General features: G+C 42.5%; 1 protein-coding gene across 2 annotated transcripts in view; it reads right to left on the reverse strand.

Moving 5' to 3' along the window:
* DDX17 (DEAD-box helicase 17) overlaps nt 1–15,705 on the reverse strand; it is a 19,311-nt gene extending 3,606 nt beyond the window's left edge. Inside the window, exons 1-12 of one of the 2 annotated variants that reach the window (XM_081309740.1) lie at nt 15,321–15,705; nt 9,696–9,846; nt 9,022–9,121; nt 8,107–8,240; nt 7,608–7,673; nt 6,497–6,638; nt 6,101–6,261; nt 5,838–6,010; nt 5,248–5,358; nt 4,958–5,019; nt 4,521–4,580; nt 329–565 (exon numbers count right to left, since the gene is read on the reverse strand). In XM_081309740.1, the coding sequence (XP_081165866.1) occupies nt 329–565; nt 4,521–4,580; nt 4,958–5,019; nt 5,248–5,358; nt 5,838–6,010; nt 6,101–6,261; nt 6,497–6,638; nt 7,608–7,673; nt 8,107–8,240; nt 9,022–9,121; nt 9,696–9,846; nt 15,321–15,370 (1,447 nt within the window). In that variant the 5' untranslated portion in view covers nt 15,371–15,705. Of the gene's footprint in view, nt 1–322; nt 566–4,520; nt 4,581–4,957; nt 5,020–5,247; nt 5,359–5,837; nt 6,011–6,100; nt 6,262–6,496; nt 6,639–7,607; nt 7,674–8,106; nt 8,241–9,021; nt 9,122–9,695; nt 9,847–15,320 lie in introns of both variants that reach the window. The other variant, XM_081309739.1, reaches the window with a different exon arrangement.
* Nucleotides 15,706–23,887: the final 8,182 nt, after the last annotated feature.

The following is a 23,887-nucleotide window of genomic DNA, read 5'->3' on the forward strand; positions in this document are numbered from 1 at the left end:
TGTACCATATATTTCACAAAGATCAATTTTAGATGACTACAGAAATACTGTGCTGCTAAATATATGAAAAATATATAAAAATTCAGGAAAATTACTAAGCACTCTCCTTTGTTATTAAGCAATATATTTAAAGCTTCCACAGGATTAATAAACCAAAACAGGGGCTGGGGATATAGCTAAGTTGGTAGAGTGCTTGCCTTGCATGCATGAGGCCCTGGGTTGGATCCCTAGCCCCACCACCTAAATAAATAAATAAAGATAAACCAAGACATAATAAATGTAAAAGATACCTTGGCAGTACCTGGAAAACTCCAGGACTTACCCTTACCCCCTCCTCCGCCGCCACCTCTGTGGTCCACCAGCTGCATCAGTTTTGGATTGATAGCTTGATTAGCCTCTTCCAGCACTTTGATCAGCTCTCTGGCCTGCTTTAGGTTCCCTGGGGTGAAGAAGGTATAGGCAGTACCCTTGTTGGTGCTACGGGCTGTTCTGCCAATACGATGTACATAATCCTCTGAGCTGTTTGGATAGTCATAGTTGATCACAAACTTGACATCTTCCACATCTTCCACGTCAATGGTGAGTCAGCGTGTAGGTTGACGTGGCAGGGAAAGAGAAGGTAAAGGACATGCCAACAACAGGTGGGAAGCACGAATGCAGATGACAGCAAGAGGAGAGAAGGTGCAGTTAGTTACCACTCTGAGCAGGAACAAAAAAAGACTCATCCCAACAGAGTAAAAGAAGATTAGTGATTCTTGGGACATGCATGGGAATTGGCATCTTTAGTGGCTATCGAACTCTAAGGAAATCCCATCCAGCCATCAAACTCCTGCCTCATCTATAGTTGACCAATGTACTGACAGGAGCTGCACCAACTTTGGTCCTTAGACCACCAAGTTCCAGTGCCATCCTTTCCAAAACTGGAATACACAAAGCAAGTGCTAACCACTGTTATGTTACAGGGCCAAATCACTTCTACTCTGTTGGGAGAAGCCTGGCAAAAATCTACCAACAACATAACAAACTTACCTTTGAACCAGTCACAGAGCAAAATGAAAAAAGGAGCTTCATGTGTTTTATTACTACATTTTGAGGAGACTTAACATTTAGGTTAATTCTTTTTTGCTCTTATATTAAAAAACAAAACAACAAACTGATCAGAGCCAAAGTACACACCTAATTTCCTTTGCAAAAAAATATCCTTCCCCTTTTGAATTACCACAAGCACACATTACACTAAAATTTCACTATACTACCAAACCCAGCTTCTGTCAAATGAAGTTTTTTGCCCAACTCAAGGTTATTTCAGGCTTAGTACTTGTTTCAATGATCAAAGATCGTCTATGTGACCTGGGAAATTAAATAAATAGCCAAAGAACATGGGAAAAAAATGAAACCTTGAGACACAAGTTTTAATATTCTCTCTACTGCTGGGAATTGGGCTGAATAATCTCCTAATGCTTACAGTATGTAAATGTTAGTGTAATGCTTTCAGCTAAATGTATTTTTTTACCTACTTAAAACAAACAAATTTAAGAATATAACAGAATCCTAATGTTTTGTGGAAAAAAAATCTGCATTTTACAAAGAATATTCAGAAAATATCCTAGATAAAACACAGATTTTTGTGATATAAATAATGAAAAAACATTCTCTGTTTGTTACCAGACCGATGCACACTCCCTCCTCCTTTGGGAAACCGCTGCAGCCGATCCCGTCTCTTTGCCTTTTATTTTTGGCGGCCTCCTTTCGAAAACTCCGCCTTCTGACACGGGACCACTGGAGCGCGGGGAGCATGCATCAAGGGTCCGTGGCAGTGAGAAGTCCCCACACACGCTCGCTCTGTGAACTGGCTTAGATGCTTCTCTGTAGCCCCATTTGGTTGCCAAGCGCCGGAGAACCTGGGTTCGGGTAAAAATTTCAGGTCCTCCAACGCCTCCCCCAAGGTAATTGGGGTGATTGTAGAAAAAAATAATTAATAAAAAAAATGTAAGTTACATCCAAAGGGTCAGACTGCATCTATTGCCCAGACTGGATTAATTTCAGGGGGAAAGGGGAGATGATTTAAAAAAAAAAAAATCGGCTGTTGTTACAGGGCTTGTGAAGAAGGGGCATTATGTCTGTTTCTTATTACAATAAAGGCTCCTCGGTCTTTACTGACCCCTAAAGTCCTGAATCACACCAGAAAGACGAGAAGGCACTTATCACAGGGGGCAGCGTGAGTCTCAGGCTAGGGTCGTTGATGCCACAAAGAAAAAAAATTTACAGGGCAAGGGTTGGGGAGGGTGGGGGGGATTATAATCCATGACCACATCTTCAGAGCTAGGATAATGCTCCTTAGTCGCTCCCACTGAGTATAGCCCTTGGAAGCAGAGCAAGTGGAATTACTGCATGAACACACAAAAGTATGCTTTCCTAGCAGAAAGCACTGGCATTGAGGGTGGGGATGGGGTGGGGGTTGCAGTCAACAATTCAGATCTAATACTTCTGGAGGGGCTCAATAGGGGGCAGACATGGTGCAAGTTCTTCACTAGAAAGCTGTCCTGTGTGTGCACATAGCTGGCCGAAGGCACACAGGAGCAAGCGCAGAATTTGTTTTTCTCCAGTCAAGCCTGCCCTGATGTTATTTGTGCACTGCCACAATATTATCTTGCTGCCTTTATAGAAGATGCTGTAGCAGGGTAAGAAATGGAAAAGTTAATGTTTTGGCCAGCTACCTAAGAACCTTTGGTCTGGAAAGCCCTAGGACATGGCCTGAATCTCCAATCACTAATTGGGAGGGTCTAAGGCTAGCCAACAGGCCCATCTAGAGCTGCTTCGGGCCAATGTAGATTTGCCTCGGCCATGTACTGAGGGATCTGCAGCTGATATCAAAGCTTCTGTTAAAAAACAAAACAAAATAAATTCAATACTTTTAGTTTAACAGCGTGTAGTTTAAACAAAAAGGAGAAATAAAAAAATATCCCAGTGGAAAGGGAATAGTGGTTGCCTTGAGGATGATTACTATAAAATTATGGGAATCAAAGAACTTACCTGAAGGGAACATTTAAGAGATCATCGCTCGACAGGAAGTGAAAAAAGGCCTGGTGACTCAGCTGAAAATCGCACCCCTGTCTATGAGGTAGAAGCCTTCACTTTCCAGGATCTTGTAGGACCTTGGTCAGAATTCTGCCATTTTGGTGGGTTTTCTCCCTCCTTTTGATTTTTTACAAGGCAGCAAACAAAGGGGCCCAAAACAAGCACTGATGTTGAGTAACAAGAAACAGACTCAGGTACCTTCCCTCTCCCCTCACTTGGATGAGGGGGACTGGGATGAAGAGTCTCAAGTTATTCTAATGGTAGCCAATTGATTCGATTTAGAAATGCAAGGGGACATGGAGCAAATATTTTTAATTGTCTAGGCAAGATGCACAAAGAAGCTACCAGCACATAGCAAGCCTGTTTAAAAACCACATTACTGAAAGCTTCTGAGTAAAGTGCTTTCAGGCCTCCACCTCCTCTCCCAACAGGTCCAAGTTCTACAGGCACAGACCCAGACAGGACCTCAGAGGGCAGGAACAACTTTCCATCATGGCTGCAGGTCACCCCCTCTGAAGGAGGCAATGATAAGTCCAATGGACAAAAAGGCTCCATTACTTTTTTATTCCAGTTTGACTATGTGTCCTCTTTACATTAAATAGCATTAGGGAATATGATACTTCTCACCTTACTAGACAAGGAATCAAACACCTGCCAATCGTTTTAAAATTTCCTTATAACAGAAATAATTTTGAGTCAGACCTGTTTAGCTCAAAATGATGGGCTAAAGTACCAGAGTATCTGTATATACCTTACATCATAGTGAGTTGGAAACTCCAAAAACATTTTCAAATTAAGCTCTTAACTTCTATATTATCACATCTATGATATGAGTACAGTAGTAGGAGGAGATAACTGAGTGCCCACCATTTTTTAACTTCAGTAAATTACACCGGGCAATACAGATTTAACTGAATGATACTGTATTATAAGTTTGTTAAATATGATTTAGAATTGGGCCTCTATAATTTATCTATAACAGACTGATACAAGGAAAGTAATAACTGAAGAAACTAGCTTTCAATAGCTAGGTTCAATCAGGCTCCTTCTAAAAAGCCAGAAAACAGAGCAAAACCAGGAAGAAGTTAAGCTGTTCAAGTAAATGTCTCCTCTCCCTCGAACTGAATAGTCATGCCTAGGCCTTGCTGCAGACCAAAGCCTGTTTATTAGGAGCAGGAAGAGACTTTGAAAATAAAAGGAGAGGAAAAAAAAAAACCCAAAAAACAAAAACCCAAAAAAGCAAAAACAAAAAAACAACTAAGGTTTTGAGGAAAAAACAAAAAAGACCAACAAAAAACAAAAAAACTATGGGGGGAGGGAGTCACACTTATATTCTTCTCTTTTTACTAAACAGATGTTTATACAATTCTAAAATTGAAATGACAAATCTTTAAACCAAAAAGATACATAAACCCTTGACACAGACACCTATCTATACAAACCTAGCCCACGGGAGGCTACATCCGTGGCAATGAGGATGGGAGCCTTTCCAGAGCGGAACTCTGCAAAAACAAATGAAAAATCAAGTTATACAAACAACCTAGGGGATATCTTAAAAAGCTGTGGAATGAAGAAAAAAAACCATTATTATCACCCCCCACCCCAACAAGATGTGTATAGATTGCCTGGGAACTTGAACGTTCTACTTCAGCCTAATGAATCGTGAAATTACAGATGTACACCACCACACCCAGTTCTTAAATACTTACTTTTGCCACTTAGTAAAATTTTGTTGGAATTCAGCCAGGCCATGACTTCTCATGTTGTCTATGGCCAGCTGCTTTCTGTGTTACAGTGGCAGAGTTTAGCAGTGGCAACAGGGACTACCAGATGGTTGTAAAGCCAAAAACACTATCTGGCCCTTTAGTTTGGAACTTACCATTAAGTACCCAATCTCGTTCTGGTTGACTCTTATCTCCATGGATACACATAGCAGGCCAACTAGCAGGAAAAAAGTGACCAATATTTTAAAAATCTTTAAAGAGAAAAGCTAAGCCTTAAAAAGAAATGCTATTACATAATTTTGTTAGGGTTTGTTAGGCTGCAAAAGATGACCGACTATTCATTTAAAAAATAAATTGCATGTGGGGCATTATTAAAATACAACATTCACACCACCAGTTTAGAAATTATAAAATCCAAGGCTAATTATCTCAGTGCCATACTCACCCATCTCTACGCATCCTTCGAGTGAGGTCATCACAGCGTCTCTTTGTCTCCACAAATATTATTGTCTTATTTTCCTTTTCAGCCATTATTTCCTCCATTAGTTGAATCAACCTGAAAAAAAAAAAAAGACCAACACTACTGTCATCATGCAGGACATGCAGGAAAGGCCTCCCCACATACTATGCAGATGTCTGCAGTATTAACTCCCCAAACTACAGCACTTTCTTTTCACATCACAGTAAAAATTCTTTAACCACAATGCTCCAATAAATGACACAAAAGATGAATTAGTAGAAAGCAAAAAAAAAAAAAAAAAAAAAAAAAAAGTTTCTCTTTCTTTTTGGTACCGGAGACTGAACCCAGGGGCACTTTTTCCACTGAGCTACATCCCCAATCCTTTTTGAGACAGGGTTTCACTAAGGTGAGATGAGGCTGGCCTTGAACTTGCAATCCCCCTGCCTCAGCCTCCTGGGATTATAGGCATACACCACCATGCCTGGCTAAAAAATTTTAGATTCACTTTTAATTTTAGATCATTATGAGCATTATCATCAGTGTTATTAAAACAGGCAGTATCATCTCTTTCATACTTGTGGTCTTTTTCACTTTCCATGCAGACATCCACAATCTGAAGGATGTTGTGGTTGGCACTCAACTCCAGATTGCCCACATTGATCTGGGTGTAATCACGAAGAAAATCCTCTGCAAGCTGTCTCACTTCTTTTGGCCAGGTGGCACTCCACATCAGTGTCTGCCTATCAGGCTATCAGGAAAGGAAAGGCTTTCTTTTAGGCTAACGAACTATAACAATAGTCAAAGAATATAAAGATAGTGAAAGATCAGTTTTACACACCCTGATTTGGTCAACAATTTTACGAATCTGGGGTTCAAAGCCCATATCAAGCATTCTATCAGCCTCATCCAGCACAAGATAAGTACATCTGCGAAGATTTGTCTTTCCTGACTCCAGGAAATCTATCAGGCGCCCAGGAGTAGCTATGCAGATCTCAACACCTGCAAAACAAAAAAGATCTAGTTCATTAAGAATTCTTGCATAACCATTAAATCTTACAAAGTTAAGTCTTTCCAGCTGTGGTGCAATTCCTCTCCCAAAATAGCTAATAAACCGGAGGATTTCTAAGTTCCTAAAATACTGATTTTTCCCAACATCGTACTCCTTTCTTCTGTATCATTCACAGAAATTGGTAAAGTAAGATAAACTAGTATTCCTGATAATTTTTTAAATTACCTCTTTCCAAGTCTCGAATCTGGGGACCTTTAGGAGCACCTCCATAAATGCAAGTACTCTTCAATCTAGAACACTTGCCATAGTCATCAGCCACCTGCTGTACTTGCTGAGCAAGCTCTCTGGTAGGAGCCAGAACCAGACACTGAAATAGGCAAAAACCCACTTGAGACATTGCAGGTTAAGAAAACAATAACAATAAAAACACATAAATAACTGTGAAATACAATAAAATATCTCTTCCATTATTATCTAATACTTTTCAAATCATGTGACGGGGTGTGTGGTCAATAGAGAAGTAGAAGGGCACCATGGGGTGGGGGAAAAATGATTAGAATTCACTATTTAGTATGTGGAATGACACTGGCAGCATTCTCACCTGCCTTTGATGCATTATAATTCATTAGTTTATACGTACCACTTAAAACTAGGTAATAAAATTTGTAAATCCATTTAACTATACAACTCTTGCAGAACAAGCAAACAGTTTTAAAAATATCCTGCAACATAACTATGGATTAAATATTAGCAAGAAATACAAATGAATTAAAAAAAAAAAAAAAAAAGCCAGAGCCAACACTGCTCATTTAAGCTCTCTTCACTGGGTACGTAAGCAAAAACAACAGTTCATGTTGCCAGAATCACATGAAATCTGGCCCAAATAATACCAAATCAAGACCCTTGAAACATGTACTATACAAACTGTGAGCAACTAGTAATCCTTCTCTATATGTATTGATCCACTCATATCAGCTAGTGATAAAAGAACAATCTCTATAGAATACACTATGTTATATAAAGAAAGCAATATATCATTTTTGTATTTTGAAACATCCTCAAGAATATACACACTCATTTCAAATACATGTGGCTAGTAGACACACACACACAAAATCCCAATCTGATTTTAAGAACCACACGGCAGGGTACCCATCTCACATCTTTTCTATATTTCTCACAGCATCACTGAGCAATTAAGAACTGTGGTAATACCGCTTTCAGATATGGAGGGTGGAGTTAAGAACAAAATCAGATAACGTGTATAAAGCATAAAACTTAAAATACAATAATTATAGTTTTTATTAAAATTATAAACACACTGAAACACACTTACAATCGGGCCATCTCCCCTTTCCAAGTACGGCTGGTGGTTAATATGAACAATTGCAGGCAACAAATACTGGGGAGAACAAGAATCTTATATTAAAAACAAGCCGCCATCTTTTCATCTTTTTTTTTGTGGGGTGCTGGGGATTGAACCCAGGGCTTTGTGCATGTGAGACATGCACTCTACCAAGTGAGCTACACTCCCAACCCCAAAACAAGCCATTATCTTAATACTTCTGTGTTCATGCTAATGTAAATTTTAAAAACACTTCCACACATTTAACAGCTAAAATATTACCTACACCAATTACATTTTAATGAAGAATTAAAAGTATATGTGCCAGGGCTGGGGTTGTGGCTCAGCGGTAGAGTTTTCGCCTAGCACCACATAAAATTAAATACATAAAGGTATTATAGTTGTGCCCAACTATAACTAAAAATTAAATATTTTTAAAAATTATATAACAATTAGGATACTAAAATAATTACCACTTGCTGGTACATACCGCCAATGTCTTTCCAGAGCCAGTCTGAGCAATGCCCACCATATCCCGCCCACTAAGAGCCAATGGAAATCCCTGGCACTGAATTGGAGTTGGTTCTGTGAAGTGTTGATCCATCAATACATCCATTACATATTCTGTAAGAAAATAAACATGTCATTGTTTTAAAATAAAACTTAAGAATGCAGACAAAACAGGCTTTAAAAACTTATTAGGGCTGAGGGCGGTGGCGCATGCCTGTAATCCCAGTGGCCTTAGCAAGGGTGAGGTGCTAAGCAATTCAGTGAGACCCTGACTACAAATAAAATACAAAAATAAGTCTGGGGATGTGACTCAGTGGTCAAGTGACCCTGAGTTCAGTCCCCAGTAACCAAAACAATAACCACAAAAACCACAAAACAAACAAAAACTTATTAGGCTTTTAAGATTTACCCAGCTTTACATCTAATAAATTTATTATTAAAAAAAATTTTAAAAAAATAAAAAAAAAAAAAACCTAAAACTCTGCCCTGAAGTTCACTGCTATCTTTGAAAACCACTATCCTAAAGCATCTAACATCATGGGCAGTCCTTTTTTGGGAGCCAAATTTATATTAACTCCAGTTAGAAAGCAACTTTATTCTGCTTTGTAATACACAGAGGTAAAAACCCCAGGGGAAGATAGAAAAAACCTTTTTCTCAGTCTGAACTGAAGAATAGAAGAGCACGAAAAATTTTTCCTTATGCAACAAGAGATTTGCCTTGAGCAGGTTTACATATTTTTGGAACCATAACATGGAATAAATTATTACCTTCATGAAAGGCTTTATACATATTTTTTCAACAACATCCCGAGCCAATGTCAAAACCTTTAAATAGCCTAATGTTCATGTTTACTATTCAACCCATAATTAAGATTCTGAATTAAAAAACACTTACGTGGGAAGTTAGCGTGATGGAAGGCAAAGACAGGTTTAGGACAAACATCTCCTCCTCTCACTGTGATCTCTTTCTTTCGGCGTAGCTCATCAACCTCATACTAAGAAAGAAATGAAGACTAGTTAGTATAAATTATTCTCAACAATTCAAAACTTTGTTACAATCCAGCTGACAATTACCTCCCAATTCACACTAACAAAACTAAATATATGTTTTCATTACTTCAACTTTATAAGTTAATGATACAGGTGAACAAGGGTTCCATTTTACATAGGAGACATACTCAGAATGAGCGACATGTGCCTAAGGTCAAAATTAGGAAAAAGGAGAGAATGTGAAACCTGGCCCAAGTGCTCTTTTCATTCCTTTTTTCCCTTAACAAAAAGCCATTTCATGGGTAGAATCTAAAATAATTATTATAATGAAATTAAAAGTAGAGTATACACTGCCAATAGTTAAAATCACATATGACAAATAGGTTGGAAAACAATCAATAAATGAGAACCAAGGAATACATTATGTGCTTATTTAAACTGGTCCCTATCCTGAGTATCCAGTCTTAATACACTAGAATAAAATATAACACAGCAATAGCAGTACACAAGTACACTCTAGCCAGTATATCTACTTTTATTTGTATAAGATAAAAAACATACACACACTCGCTCACTTACTGGAGTCAGTCTTGCCACTTCTGGATGTTCCACATAAAAATTCTTCTCAAATTTGGGGAGCTCACTCAAATCCCACTTCTTTTTACGTAAACGCTCCCCAGGATTACCAAATTTCTTTGGGGGAAGGCCACCACCACCTCTTGCTCCAAATCTAGAAACATAAAGAAATTTTTTTTAGTCCATTAGTCTTTTTTAAAAATTCTTTTTTCAGTGCTGGGGGTTGAACCCAGGGCCTTGCACATGCTAGTAAGGCAAGTGCTCTACCACTAAGCTACACAGTGCAGTCTTTGGTTCATTAGTATTTTAATTTAAAGTGATGCAAGCACTCTACTGCTGAGCCACAACCCCAGCCCCAAGTGATATATCTTATATGCCATAAAAATGCCCACAATGTTGACTCTATAGTTTCCCACCCCCACCCCAAATAATTTTATACATGAATCTGAAGATAGAGATTTTTTAAAACTTCCTTTACTACCCTAAAACTTCCTTTACTACCCAACAACACTATTATAAGTATGATAAAAATCAGAAAAAAAATCATACTGCTATATTTAAAGAACTATACCACAGGGATTACAACACATTCTGGCATGAGACAAGATTTGAATTTTAATCCCCCGCCCTTGCAAGGTGCTGGGGTTTGAACCAAGGGCCTTGTGCATGTGAGGCAAGCATTCTACCAACTGGGCTACATCTCCAGCCCTAATTCTGCTTCTTAATGTTTGATCCAGAGCAAATTATTTACTTCTCTATGCCTCAATGTCCTATATAGAGCAGAAAGAGAAGTACCACCAACTGTGTAAGCTGTGAAGATGGCATGTGTAAAGTACTTAAACAGTACTCACCACAGCAAGCACTTAGTTGCATTAATATATTCAACAAATAGTTGGTGCCAGATATTATTTTGAGTGGTGCTAGATACATTACAATGCCCAACTCCATGTAATAGAAGACATTAGTTTAAGCTTTAAATTAAGGACAAGACTGCAGTCAGGGAGGACAGAGGTTGTAGCTTAGTGGTAGATTGCTTGCCTAGCATGGGCGAGGCACCTGAGCACCACTAAACATAAAAAAATAAAAATAAAGGCACTGTATCCATCTACAAAGATTGTGGTCAGAGAGAAAAAACACACACAAAAAAAAATCAACCAAATCTCCAAATCTTAGAACAGCTTCTTGGACCCCTCCTCTCTTCCATGACTAGTACTTTTCATTTCCTTTTCTGCAAAGGCCTATGGGACCTAAGCAGAGTAGTAAGACAGTCTTCACCCGAAACTGAAATTCAGTTTATGGTAACATCCAAAGGAATCAAATTTATGAGCTTTCCCTCTTCCTGTTTCCATCTTTACTTATCTCCCAACCCTGAGCAAACAGTACTATTAGTCGACAGAAGAAACCTTCAATAAACCTTTTTAAAGTGTTTTTTTTTTTTTCCTTTTTGCACCCCCCGCCCCCGTACTGGGTTGAACTATAATGGGGTGCTCTAAAACCAAGCTACATCCCCAGCCCTTTTAAAAATTTGAAGCAGGGTCTAAGTTGCCCAGGCTGACCTACAACTTGTGATCCTCCTATTTTAGCCTCCCAGCACCAGCCTTCGTAAAGGTTTTCAAATTTAACAAATTACACAAAATCAATCTCCCATTATATACCTTTTAAAATAAGAAAGCTAAATAATACAAACATGGCCACTAGCTAAACCTAAAATATATTAGAAGCTTCTTTTCCTAGAAGAATCCTAACACTAAGAAGGCCTTCATTTCCCTAAATTGATATACATTAAGTATAACACTGTATTGAATCTAATTTGTTGCTTCTACTCTCACTTATATCATCTTGCAGAATTTTCAGCAATAGCTATTTTAAAGAGCTTCAATTTCCTATAATTCAAACTATTAGAAATCTTTAGCTTTGAGAATAACTAGTTATTTCCATTTTATTGGGATCACTAGGTATCTCAATGGACAGAATCTGGCTAATTTCATTTCATTTATATTGCTGCTTAACAGGTAAGGAGAAATCAGGAAACAAAAGAGGAGAAGCTTTAACAATATAAGAATACATGTAGGGCTGGGGTTGTGGCTCAGCGGTAGAGTACTCCCCTAGCACATGCGGGGGTTCTGGGTTCGATCCTCAGCATCACATAAAAATAAAATAAAGACAGTGTGTTCAACTACAAATAAAACAAAATACTATTTAAAAAAGAATACATGTAGCTGCTGAGGATACAGCTCAGGAAGAGCAATTGCTTAGCAAGCATGAGGTCCAAGGTTCAATCTCCATCACCACACATGCAGAGAGAAAAAAGAATACATACAGAGTAACTTACTCTTACACAAAGAGTACACTACACTATCTTTAATATGCTCTCAGATTAAGACTTAATACCTAGGTTGGATACCACCCCCACTTGCAAATGAAACAGGTACTATTTCAAGAAATATAACCTAACTGCACCACCACACACATTTCTAATCACAGGTACTTGAAGGCCGGGACAGGAGGAACCTAAGTTTAAGGTCAGCCTAGGCAACTTAAAAGGGCTGGAGGGTCTAGCTCAGTGGTAAAGCACTTGCCTAGCATAGATGAGGCCCTGGTTCACCCCCAGCACTGGGGCAGTGGGGGAATATAAAATCAAGCTTTTAGATTATTAGTCTTGCAAAGAAGAAAATAAAAATACTAAAACCCAATTTCTAGCGATTGTCAGCCTACTTCATATCCACTGTTTCTGCTGTATTCCAGTGTTTATTATCCAAACCTTAAGCAAATTATCTAGGAGAAAACAAAACTACTTTTTTTGGGAGAATTTTTAATATTTATTTTTAAGTTTTCGGCAGATACAACATCTTTGTTTGTATGTGGTGCTGAGGATCGAACCCAGGCCACACGCATGCCAGGCGAGCGCTACCGCTTGAGCCACATCCCCAAACAAAACTTCTTAAAAAATTCAAATATGGTGATCAAACTCTTGGGTTTCACAAACTAGGCAAGCGCTCTACCACTGGGCTATGTACCCAGACCTCCTTTATGGCTTGTTCTAAAAGGACCACTCGCATTTTTCTTTTCTAGCTGGTTTATTATTCAAAACACATGACTCTATACTAAATATATAATTTGAAGTTTAAAGTTATTAGAAAATATGCCATCTCCTCAATAATGCTGACCCCAAAATTCAAGGCAGTCTTTTACCCCATCGAGGTCTTGAGCATCTCCATGCCACCCATCACACGTACCCATATCCTACTCTCGGGTATACTACAATATTCAGTAAATATTTTTATCAAGTAAGTAGCAGTAATGATTAAATGGTTTATTTGGCTATGCAATAAATTCAGCTCTTAAAACTTCAACATTCTTTTATCAATATACAAATCACACCTGTTTAAATGTGCAATCTTTTTTGGACCATTCACATGCTGATCTCATCCATCCCCCTTTCAAACAAACAAAAATTTAAAAAAGTACCCTACACTGCACAATAATTCAGCTCTGTAACATTTAGTGAAGAATGAAAACAATAGCAATTCAAATTATAAAGGAAAATTCAGGCAAAGCAGTGTTAGGGCATTGGACTTAGGAAGAATGCTGTTTTGTTTGAGGCTTTTTAAAAAAGCTTTTGTTTTTTAAATGTCATCTAATACTCAACAACCCAGTATGGGATAAAATATGAACCAGAAACTTTCTTCTCTTTTCAAATAATTTTATTGTTAAAGTATAAATATGGTGAAAGGAAATGTTAAACCAAACACCCATGGTAAGTAAATAGAACACTACCAGTATTTTGGTATTCTCCACGTGCCTATTCTTAGCTTAAACCCCCCACCATAACCACTGCTTTGAATTCTGTTACCCCTCCCTTGTGTTTTCTTTAAGTAGTACTGGGGATAGAACCCAGAGTGTCATATATGCTAGGCAAGCATTCTACCAATAAACCACCCCTACCCCCACCCCAGCCTGGTTGAGACAGCTCAGGCTGGCCTTTAACTTTCAATCCTCCTGCCTCAGCATTATAAGCATGCAACACTGGGCCCAGCTTACCCCCCTGGTTTTTATATCATATTTATATACCCTTAAACTTGTCTTACTACAATTTGGCTCTTAGCTCAATATGTTTGTGAGTCATCCAAGTTGAACAAAGTTTTTTTCTTTTCCACTACTATATTGTATTCAAATATGAACACCCACAATTTATCCAGACATTTGTTTCCAATATCCTTGTGTCAGGAACAATATTGGTAAAAAGCATTTTTGCACATGGATCTTGGGGCACATGTGGGAGGACTTCTCTAGGCCTTATGTACTGAGAGTAAAGCTTAGAGAGGGTCCCTTTTCAACTTTCCCAGATGTTTTCTTAGTGGTGGTACTGAAGTCCACTTCTGAACTTGGCTAAACATGGAGCTCTCCCCTTCAAATCAGGCACTAAGATCAAATATTTTCCCAACAATATATAAACTGAAATGATTTTTATTTGGCCTAAGTGATAACTGAAGTGCCTGAGACTAAGTAAGGCTGATAGTTGGGCCTCTGAACCAAAGACAAAATGTTTGAAAAGAATATCATTAACTGAAGAGTTACTGCAGCAAGACAAATGCGCCACCCACATTCTCTTAATTTCTGAGAACACAACAAAATGAAGGCATTACTGCTGCCTTCAGATGAAGAAATAGAGGGCCACAAAAGGATCCTGCCCAAAGTCACACTGCTCTTTAACCAGAAATGTCACTTTTATAAATAAAAAGATGACTGCGCAAATACCTGTATCCCTTAAGCAACATGATCGTTTAGTAAACATAATAAATGACTTAAATCTCTGGATCTGAGAGGACTTCAGGTTTAGTCCCAAGCTGAAGTCCAACTATGTTGTTAACTATGGCATTACAACATCAAAAACTTCCTTATAGGCCGAGAAGTTGATGTTGCAGTACAATTAAGAGGGAAAAAGAAAAAGATCGGATCACAGGCACACTAAAAAATTAAAAGTACAAAACCGCCACCCCAACCCCTCTCTTCAAACACAATCATTTGGATACCAACTAAGTCCACTGCTTTACATCCCAACGTGCTTCCTCGCGGTTATTCGAGGTGTGACCGAAGGCGATTAAAACCTGTGTTATAAAACCAGAGGTGGGGCCGCGGGTGCAGCCCCGGGGTGGAGCGCCTGCCGGGCCTGCACGAGACCCTGGGTGCAAAAATAAATAAATAAAATAACAAAGGGGGGAAAAGAATGTTTTTTCAGACTCCGGTGCCATTAGGGGTGACCGCTGGAGACGCGACCCGAGTGGAGCCACTGGGCGCCGAGCTTGCCCTCGGCAGACCGAGAACACCCACCGCGTTCCTTCCAGGTGAGGCCGCGGCCTGCGGATCAAATGACTCCGCGCGATGGCCGGGTCCCGAGGCCGGGAAGCGGGCGAGGCCAGCGGGGCTGCGGCGCCCCTCCCGCTCGCTCCCCAGGGCGGGGCCGAGCCTCCACGACGGCCTCCCGCAAGGAGACGCTCCGTGAGGCCGAGCCGCCGACCCCGGGACCCCGCGGCGAGGCCTGCACTCAGGGCCGTCGCCGCCGCGGAGCCTTGCTCCCCCCGCCCCGCGCGCACGGCCTGGCCTTCCGCGCCCCCGCGGTCCCCTTACCCTCCGCGGTCCCGGTCCCGGTCCCGGTCGCCAAAGCCGCCTCCGCGCATGGTCCCAAATGGGTAGAGATCTGGGAGCGGGGCACGAATGGCCGGGCTCGGGAGGGCCTGCGGCTCCGGTCTGGTCACGACCGATGGCGGCGGCGCCTCCGCTGTTGGGGCGGCGGCAGGCGCGGCGCTCTCTCGCTCCGACGCGCTGTCTCCCGTCGCAGACGCCACCGTCGCCGCCTCTCTCGTCGGAGACGGGAGCAAAACACAGAGAATCGGGGTTATAAAAACGGTGGGTAGGTTTGGCTACGCTCAAACCCGGCAGTGCCGCGGTTCAGGCGTCTCCTTCCTTCCCAGCGACTGCACAAAATGGCGGCCGCCGCTGAGACTGCTCCAACTTAACGCTACGTACGTCGGAGATGATACGTAAACAGCGTCTCGGAATAGCCCGAGGGGGTCCGCGGGGTGCTACGGCGATTCTTGGAAGCGTTTTGCGTCAATTGCGGAGATGGGCGCTTTTTGCGGTTGGGCTAAGAAAAACAAAGTACGGAGAGGGCGTAGAGCTCTCGCGCCAACTGAACCCGAACGTGGAGTGGGATGGGGGAAGAGCCTCCGGCACGACGTAACATTCTGTGCGTCGTTACCCGGCCCACTACTGCGAAGATGCGCAGTATGCGTAGCGCATTCTGTTTAGAGAATAGAGTATTTTGCCGAGTTCCGACCGCGGGACGAACTTGAGGCCTGCTTGTGCGGGCTGCCGTGCAGAGACAATAACTGTCCTCCATGTTGTAGTCAAAAGTTTCAGGGTCTGCAGTGCCAGAAGCCAGCAGGATCTTCGGGTCCCTGGCCGGACCTCCTAGTGGCCCTGGCGGCCCTGGGCCGCGCCGCCCTGGGCCGGCCGAGCCTGGCCGCGCGCCCCGGCGCCATTTCCTTTCAGTTGCCCCTCTTCCGCCACCGTCGGCGCCATAATGGATGCACCGGATGCCTTTCTTCGGCGAGTTGGGCAGGCGGCGACGTCCCGGTAGCTTCGGGCGCTCTGTGCTTCCCTTGGTGCGCGCCGCGCTGCCTGTTCTGCAGCGAACGATGTCACCGTCCCCGCTGAGCACAGCCGACGTGCTAACCGAAGCCCGGCCTGTCTGGGGCCTCCTCGGCGGTCCCCTCTGGCCGGCTTCCGCGCCGCCGGGCCCGGAGACCTGTGCGCCTCAGTTCACCCATCTCTACCGATGGGTGAAGGGGGTCGTGAGGCCCCGCCGTCCTGAGTGCCTCCCACCCTGTTCGAAAAGGAGAGGAGCTTCACGAGAGGCCACTCGGATGTCGCTGGAGCCAGACAGCGGCAATCGTGGACCCGCGGAAAAAGTGTTGAGTGGCCCAACGACCAGGCTCTGTGCTAGGCGGGGCACCCCTGAACCAGCGAGCTCGGCACCCAGTTTGCCCTGGAGGGGTTGTCAGGGGGGAGCATTTATTTCAGGCAGTTGCTTAAAAAAAAAAAAAGTTTTGTTTTGTTTTGTTTTTAAAGGGGGGAAAAGGGATAGAGAGTGCACACGTTCCGTGAAGAAGTACACCTAGGGCAGTCAGGCCTCTGGATCCAGGGACGCTTAGGCTCAGACCTGAAATGATGGAGCTGGCCACGCTGTCAGGAAAGAATAAGTGCAAAGCCCCCCAGGCAGGGCGTGAGTAGAGCAGAGCAAGGGGAAAAGACAGAAGAGGGCTGCCTTATGGGCTTGTGGGCCACTCTGAACAACTTGCCTTTTGAATAAGGTGGAAACTCCTGGAAGGTTTTAGGCAGTAACAAAGAACATCCCCTATGACTGCAATATAGAGAATGAACTAAGGATTGACTAGAAGGCAAGGGCATTCATGAATCCAGACAAGAAGAGGGGGCTTGGTGCGGGTATATAGTGATGGGCTAGGGGGAAGTTATTTGTAAGAGTGAAGCCAGTGATTTACTGCTGGGTGGAGTGGAATAAAGAAGAGACAAGGGTGATGAAGACTTAAGTGCCCCCTTGAGTGTGACAGGCAGAGGGATTTCTATGGACTGGTTTGCCTACTCTTCATATATATTTCATAATTAACCTTGAGGCTTTCTATGTAACAATAAGTGACTTAGAAAGGTTGGCCCACTGAAGCCCTCCCTGTATTTTACCGCTGGGGAATAATTCATATTTTGGTCCTAGATCAGGTCCCTTCTTACAGTATCTCAGCTTTCTTGTCCTCATAAAACATCAAAATAGGTAATATATATTTGTCATTATTTAATTATTCCCACCTTCCAAACAAAGTGTGTAGTCTTCTTCTGGTAGACAATTTTTTTTTAATACAAAAGGAATCCAGAGACTCTTATTTCACATTCTTTATGTATCTCTTTTCATTCCAAAGATGGTTGAAGTTTATTGTTTTTTCTAAATGTGGAGAAAGTGTTTATTAGGTATGGGAAATGACAAACCCCAAAAGTAGTGAGTCCTGGGGAAAGGGGAGTGAGAAGGAAAGCCATGAATTGAGAGCATTAATCCTTTCCCAATGTATTCTTTCCCGGTGATAAAACAAATCCTGAGGAAGAGGTTTCCATGGAACCTGGAAAGCGTCTGTGGGAAGAGACTGAAGCATTTAACCCTTCTGTAAACAGATTCTTCCCAGATACCAGCACTGACCCCAGGCCCTCCATCAGGTCCAGTTCAATAAATTCCAGAAACTGACCACTGACCCTAGACTCCCTCTCACTTCACCCCGTAAAACAGACCCTTAGTTCCCAGGCACTAAAACTGACCCCTTCACTGATTGATAGAACTAACTGCAAATCCCTGGGTTCACAAAGAAGATTGATGTGCTCCCTAGACCACCTCTCAGAATAACCTATATAAGCCCAGATCCTTTATTTGGGGGCTCATTTTCCTCCAGGAAAGTGGGTCCCACCGTGGCATCATTTGTCCCTGAATCCCCTTCTCCGGTGTGAAACTTTGTTCCTGGATAAAGCTGATTTGTGAAGTTTTCGTTTGTCCTGGTCTTGATGCACTAACAGTGTTTCCTTAGGAAAGGAGGTGGGAGAACCGGGGAGTCTCAATAATGTAATGACCAAAGTTGTTGGCTCCTGCCTCAGCCTCTCAAGTCGTGCCTGGATCCCTGCAAGATTTTTTTTTAAGAAAATTTTTTAATATTTCTTTTTTAGTTTTCAGTGGACACAATATCTTTATTTTATTTTTATGTGGTGCTGAGGATTGAACCCAGCGCCACGCACAAGCCAGGAGATCGTGCTACTGCTTGAGCCACATCCCCAGCCCCCTGCAAGATTTTGACATTTTGCTATGGACAATTTCTTAGGATAGGGTGCTATCCTAGGCATCATAAGATGTTTTGCGGCATTCTTGGCCTCCACCCACTAGGTGCCAGTGGAATCTTCCTCCTCTCCCAAGTCATGATGACAAGACATTGGCCCTCTCTGGGGTCACACTGAGAACCACTCAAATTGAGAACCAGTGCCTTGGGTCACTCTGCTGCCCAACCTCCCTTAGAACTGATTTTGTTCTTTTCATCATATTTTTCTCCAGATGTTGTTTGCCTTCTGAAGACTGCCAATACCACTGCCATTATTTAAATGGTTTCTATTTTATTCTAATAGAATGACTCCTTCTGTTTAGGTTTTAAAGCCAGAGCTTTTGTTTTTAAGCTATTTTTACTGTGAACCATCAAAATTTTGTACAGTCTATGCAGTTTGTGCAGCTCTGCAATCTCATAGTTGAAAGGAAAGTGACAACGACACTCGAGTGACCAAGAGATCTTTATTGCAGCAGTGTCTGATTAACAGGGAAGGAAGAGAAAAAGAAAGAAGAAAGAGCAGGGAAAGAGAGAAGAAAGCGGGGGTGAGAGAGAGGGTGAGAGGAGAGAGTGACAGAGCAAGCCAAAGCATGAGAGAGAGAGGGCCTGGCAGGAGTTTTTATAGCCAATATCTAATGGGTCTTTGGGTCTGTAAGCTGCCTTGTTGGTGTGCAGTGATTGGAACATACCGTCATTGCTAAGGGTGTCATCTTCTGCCCTTAGGCAGACTGGGCAGGGGCTAGAAGTGGGTTTCTGTTGCACCAGACGGGTGGGGGCTGAGTTCAGACTTGAGGCAAACAAGCGATCAGGAGCCAGACAGGTGAGGCTCGGAGTGTTCAGCCCACCTTGCAGCTAACATTCATTCAGCCTGCTTCACAACTAATAAGAGTCATTATCTCACTGAAATGTGGGATATGGTGCCTCTGTTTCTTCCCTGTGGACCCTTGTTGGTTCTCTGTGTCTTGGTTGTACTTGAGATACAGGAGGTTGAGAATACTGACATACTCGGGTCAAAAAGGCACCCTAAAGCAGAGGCCATCAAACAAGGGGCATGTAGGAACAGAGAGCCTTTAGAAATCTTGTTTCTAGAACTCGAACTTTCTCTATGGTACTAGGAGTAGAACCCTAGTACCTCACCCGTGCTAGGCCGGTGTTCCAGGTCCCCAGCCCTAGAGCTTGGACTTTCATGCATACTCTTTTCTGAAATTGTTATGACTCAGAAAATTGTTCACAGTAGCACCCTCCCACTTTACAAAAGAAAAAAGTACTTTTTTCAACTCAAAATCTCACTTTTGGGTTTGTCATGGGTATAACAATCTCCAAAGGGCCAGATAGAGAGACAAAGACATCATATTGATGGGGGAAAGTAAATGATTCCACGTAGTTGGTGATATGCTTTTGTAATCAAGTATTCCAGTTCTTTGTTCCCAACAAAATGGAAGGAGGGCCATGTGGAATTTTCAGCAGATAGATAAAAAATAACTTAGAATACTGGATTTTGGACATATAAATTGGAAAATTAGCGAATCGAGTGACATTACTATAAGAACTCTTTCCAATCCCACTTACTAAATTATTTGATCAATATTTCTTACACAGCTATAGAAATGGAAGGAAAAAGTAGTCAAAAGTATGTATTCTATGGACACAGAACCTATTGCTTCCTAATTTTCCTTTATTATAAGAATGGCATTTCCAATAAAAATGTTCTAAGCCCAGTGCTGTAACACATGCCTGTAATCCCAGCCACTCAGGACACTGAGGCAGGAGGATTGCAAGTTACAGGCCACCCTGGGCAGGTTAGCAAGACCCTGTCTCAAAATAAAGAATAAAAGGGACTCAAGTAAAGTGGGACACTTTGCTTGGTGGTAAAGTGTCCTCTCTTGCTTCAGAACTTTCTGTGGTGGGCTGGGTTTGTGGCTCAGTGGTGGAGTGCTCGCCTAGCATGCATGAGGCACTGAGTTCGATCTTAGCACTACATATAAAGTCCATCAACACTATTAAAAAAAAAACAAAACTTTCTGTGGCCCTATTGATACCGCTGTTGACCGGTGACGAGTCCTTGCTTCCCCCGATGTTGAAGAATAACATCAAAGAAGCACGCCGAGGCAAGGTCAGAGTAGAAAGTAGAAGTTTATTAAAGGACAGCAGAAAAGACTTCTCCCGGAGGAAGAAGGGGACCCAAGAGGTGGAATCCGAGGAAGGGCTGTTGTCTCCCCTTTTTATAGTTTTGGTGATGGAATGTAGGTTGAAAGGCCCGAGGGGTGGGACACTTCTTTGTGATGGGCTATCTTTAAGTTTGTTGGGGGCTGTTCATTAACACTTCTTTGAGGTGGACTTTGGCCTAGGGCCTTTATGGGACTTCATTAACATTCCATGAGTTGTCCTGTGTTTTCCCTGAGTCATTCCCAGCATGGCCTCCATTTTAGATTTCACTCGGTATTAGACCCGATTTACCTAACTACACTGACTACCTGACTTTAAATCTGGCTTCATTATGACCTGCAAATTCAGCTTTGATAAATTCCATAGTCTGACATTCAAGGCCTTCCAAAATCTGGCCCCAACCTCTCACACCCCATGCTTCAATAAGTCTCCTCTCTTCTCTATTCCTCACCCACATTTTAAAAATTTGCCAACCTCTGTGATTTTTGGTTAGTCCCTCTCAATGCATATTTGGAGATGGAGGTGTATGTAGCTCAGAAGAAAAGCATTGGGCTGGCACATGCGAAGCCCTGAGTTTGATCACTAGCACCTCCACCACCAAGAAAAAAAAAAGATGGATTAAAAAAGTGATTTTCTGTCCTTTGACATTGAGAGGCATTAATAACTTCCCATCCAAAAACAATGTATTTTTTTCAGTTCTCATTATAGATAACTGAGAAACCCTTACACACACACACACACACACACACACACAACCAAGGGAAGGAAGAAGAGGTTCAGACTACACATTAAGCTCACTAGGGATGAAATATTCAGAATTAAAAAGACAGAATGACTCACAAGCATGAAGATGAACAGTATTAATACATCTTAAAGACTAAATCAAAGGGGGGATTATAATTAAAAGGTGTGACAAATCCTACACTCACACAAAAGCGAGGCGTTTCTCTCTTGGCATGCACAGGAGCACAGGATGATACAGCCACCCTGCCCTTTGCATCAACAAATGAACCTTTAAAAAATTTTTTTGTACAAGGGTTGAACCCAGGTTGAACCCCTCTACCACTGAGCTACATCTCCAGCCCTTGAATTTGTGATCCTCCTACCTCAGCTTCTCAGTAGCTAGGATGACAAACGTGTACCACAGTGCCCAGGGACAAAAGGACCTTTAATTAGGGTGGGATGATAAAACTTTGTTTTGTGACAGAAAATATTGTTATACATCCTAGCTGCCTTCTAAGTCCTGGTGATCTCAGTCCACAAAGACTCTGTGTATAACTAAATTTAAAGATAGTGTTAAAGGATGGGTGCTAGGGCAAAGTTTGAGAAGCCAGGAAAAGCGGGGGAAAATTGTCCAAGGAAGAGTTGGGAGAAGAAGTGATGAGGTAATGATTTTCTGTTCCGTGGAATCTGTACTGCTCACTAGTGCTTGCCACAGGGTTTGCGCAGCACAACTACCACGCCCTGGAGTGCCAGGGTCCACTGCAAGATGGACTCCACTCAAGAACACGGACAGTGGGATGAGGCTGGAATTGGGTTCTCAGCCTACAGAAGAAACACTGACATGTTTCAGCAAGTTGTAAGACACAGGGGTGAGGCCTTCTTTAGATTCCTTGCTCCCAAGCTTCTCCATCCTGCCTCATACCTATGCTGCTGCCTCCTACACCCTCTGTGGCCCAGGCTGCAGTGTCCCTGGGTTGTCCAGTAGTGAGTCCACACCCAGCTAACTTCACTGACTCCTGACTGCTTGCTAGAATAGAAACAACTTATCACAGGCATGGACTGGCCAAAGGCAGAGTGACAAAGGCCATATCAGGGGCAGCTCTTCAGTTCTACAGAAGCCATAAAACTGACCCATACTAACTGTGGGGGTCAATTACTGTGGCCATGGCCCCTGTTCTCCACCATCTGCAGGGCTCCAGTCTCCCAGGTCTCTGGGTGGGGCTCCAGGTTAACGCCTTATGACTGACTCTGGTGCTGGAGAGACCCAGACATCTCTTGCCTTGCAGCACGGAGGGCTTGCTCTTAGCAGGATAACACACACAAGTCTTTCTCTTTCCTGAAGAACAGGTGATTGGGAAAAGTTTGCCTTCACAGCTGGAAGGGAAGGAGGTAGGCACGGGCTAAAATTGAGACCCAATTCCTTAGTGACTGAGCAGGAGGGCAGTTTCCTAATTTTCAGAGGATTCCTCTGTGTTCCCCAGGGAGTTAAAGGGTATTGATCAGACAGGGACTGAATGGAGAGCAACAGAGTTGGCGGCATCCTGCAAAGGAAGAGAACCGAGAGGAGAACTAACCATGTTTTGTTATAGTTAATTAACTGTGCAAATACATATATTTAACACAGTAGTGATACCGCTGTTGGCCGGTGACGAGTCCTTGCTTCCCCAATGTTGAAGAATAACACCAGAGAGCACGCCGAGGCAAGGTCAGAGTAGAAAGTAGAAGTTTATTAAAGGACAGCAGAAAAGACTTCTCCCGGAGGAAGAAGGGGACCCAAGAAGTGGAATCCGTGGAAGTGCAGTTGTCTCCCCTTTTTATAGTTTTGGTGATGGAATGTGGGTTGGAAGGCCCGAGGGGTGGGACACAGGTGGGCCAAAGAAGTAATCTGGTCAGGAAGGACTTCTGAGTCAGCACCTTCAAGTTTGCTGGGGGCTGTTCATTAACACTTCTTTGAGGTGAACTTTGGCCTAGGGTCTTTTCGGACTTCATTAACATTCCATGAGTTGTCCTGTTCCCCCCCCCCCCCCCAATCATTCTCAGCATGGCATCCATTTTAGATTTCACTCGGTATTAGACCCGATTTACCTAACTACACTGACTACCTAATTTTAAATCTGGCTTCAATAGGTATGTGTATCTAGAGGAAAAATAGTATCACCCACAGTTTCAGGCATCTGCTGGGAGTCTTGGAATAGATACCACTGGATAAGGGAAGACCATTGCAACATGAATAAGGACAGGCTGGCACCAAAAATCAGAACATAAAGACAGAGACAGTACAAAACATCAACAGGTCAGTTAAACACCAACTGGTGTTTCTAGGATGTTATGTTGCTGAGAGCCATAGCCAAGTAGGAATGAGCATGGCATTTTTGGTTGAAA

Source organism: Spermophilus citellus (assembly GCF_964194105.1).
Source record: "Spermophilus citellus genome assembly, chromosome: 10".
Lineage (NCBI taxonomy): Eukaryota > Metazoa > Chordata > Mammalia > Rodentia > Sciuridae > Spermophilus > Spermophilus citellus.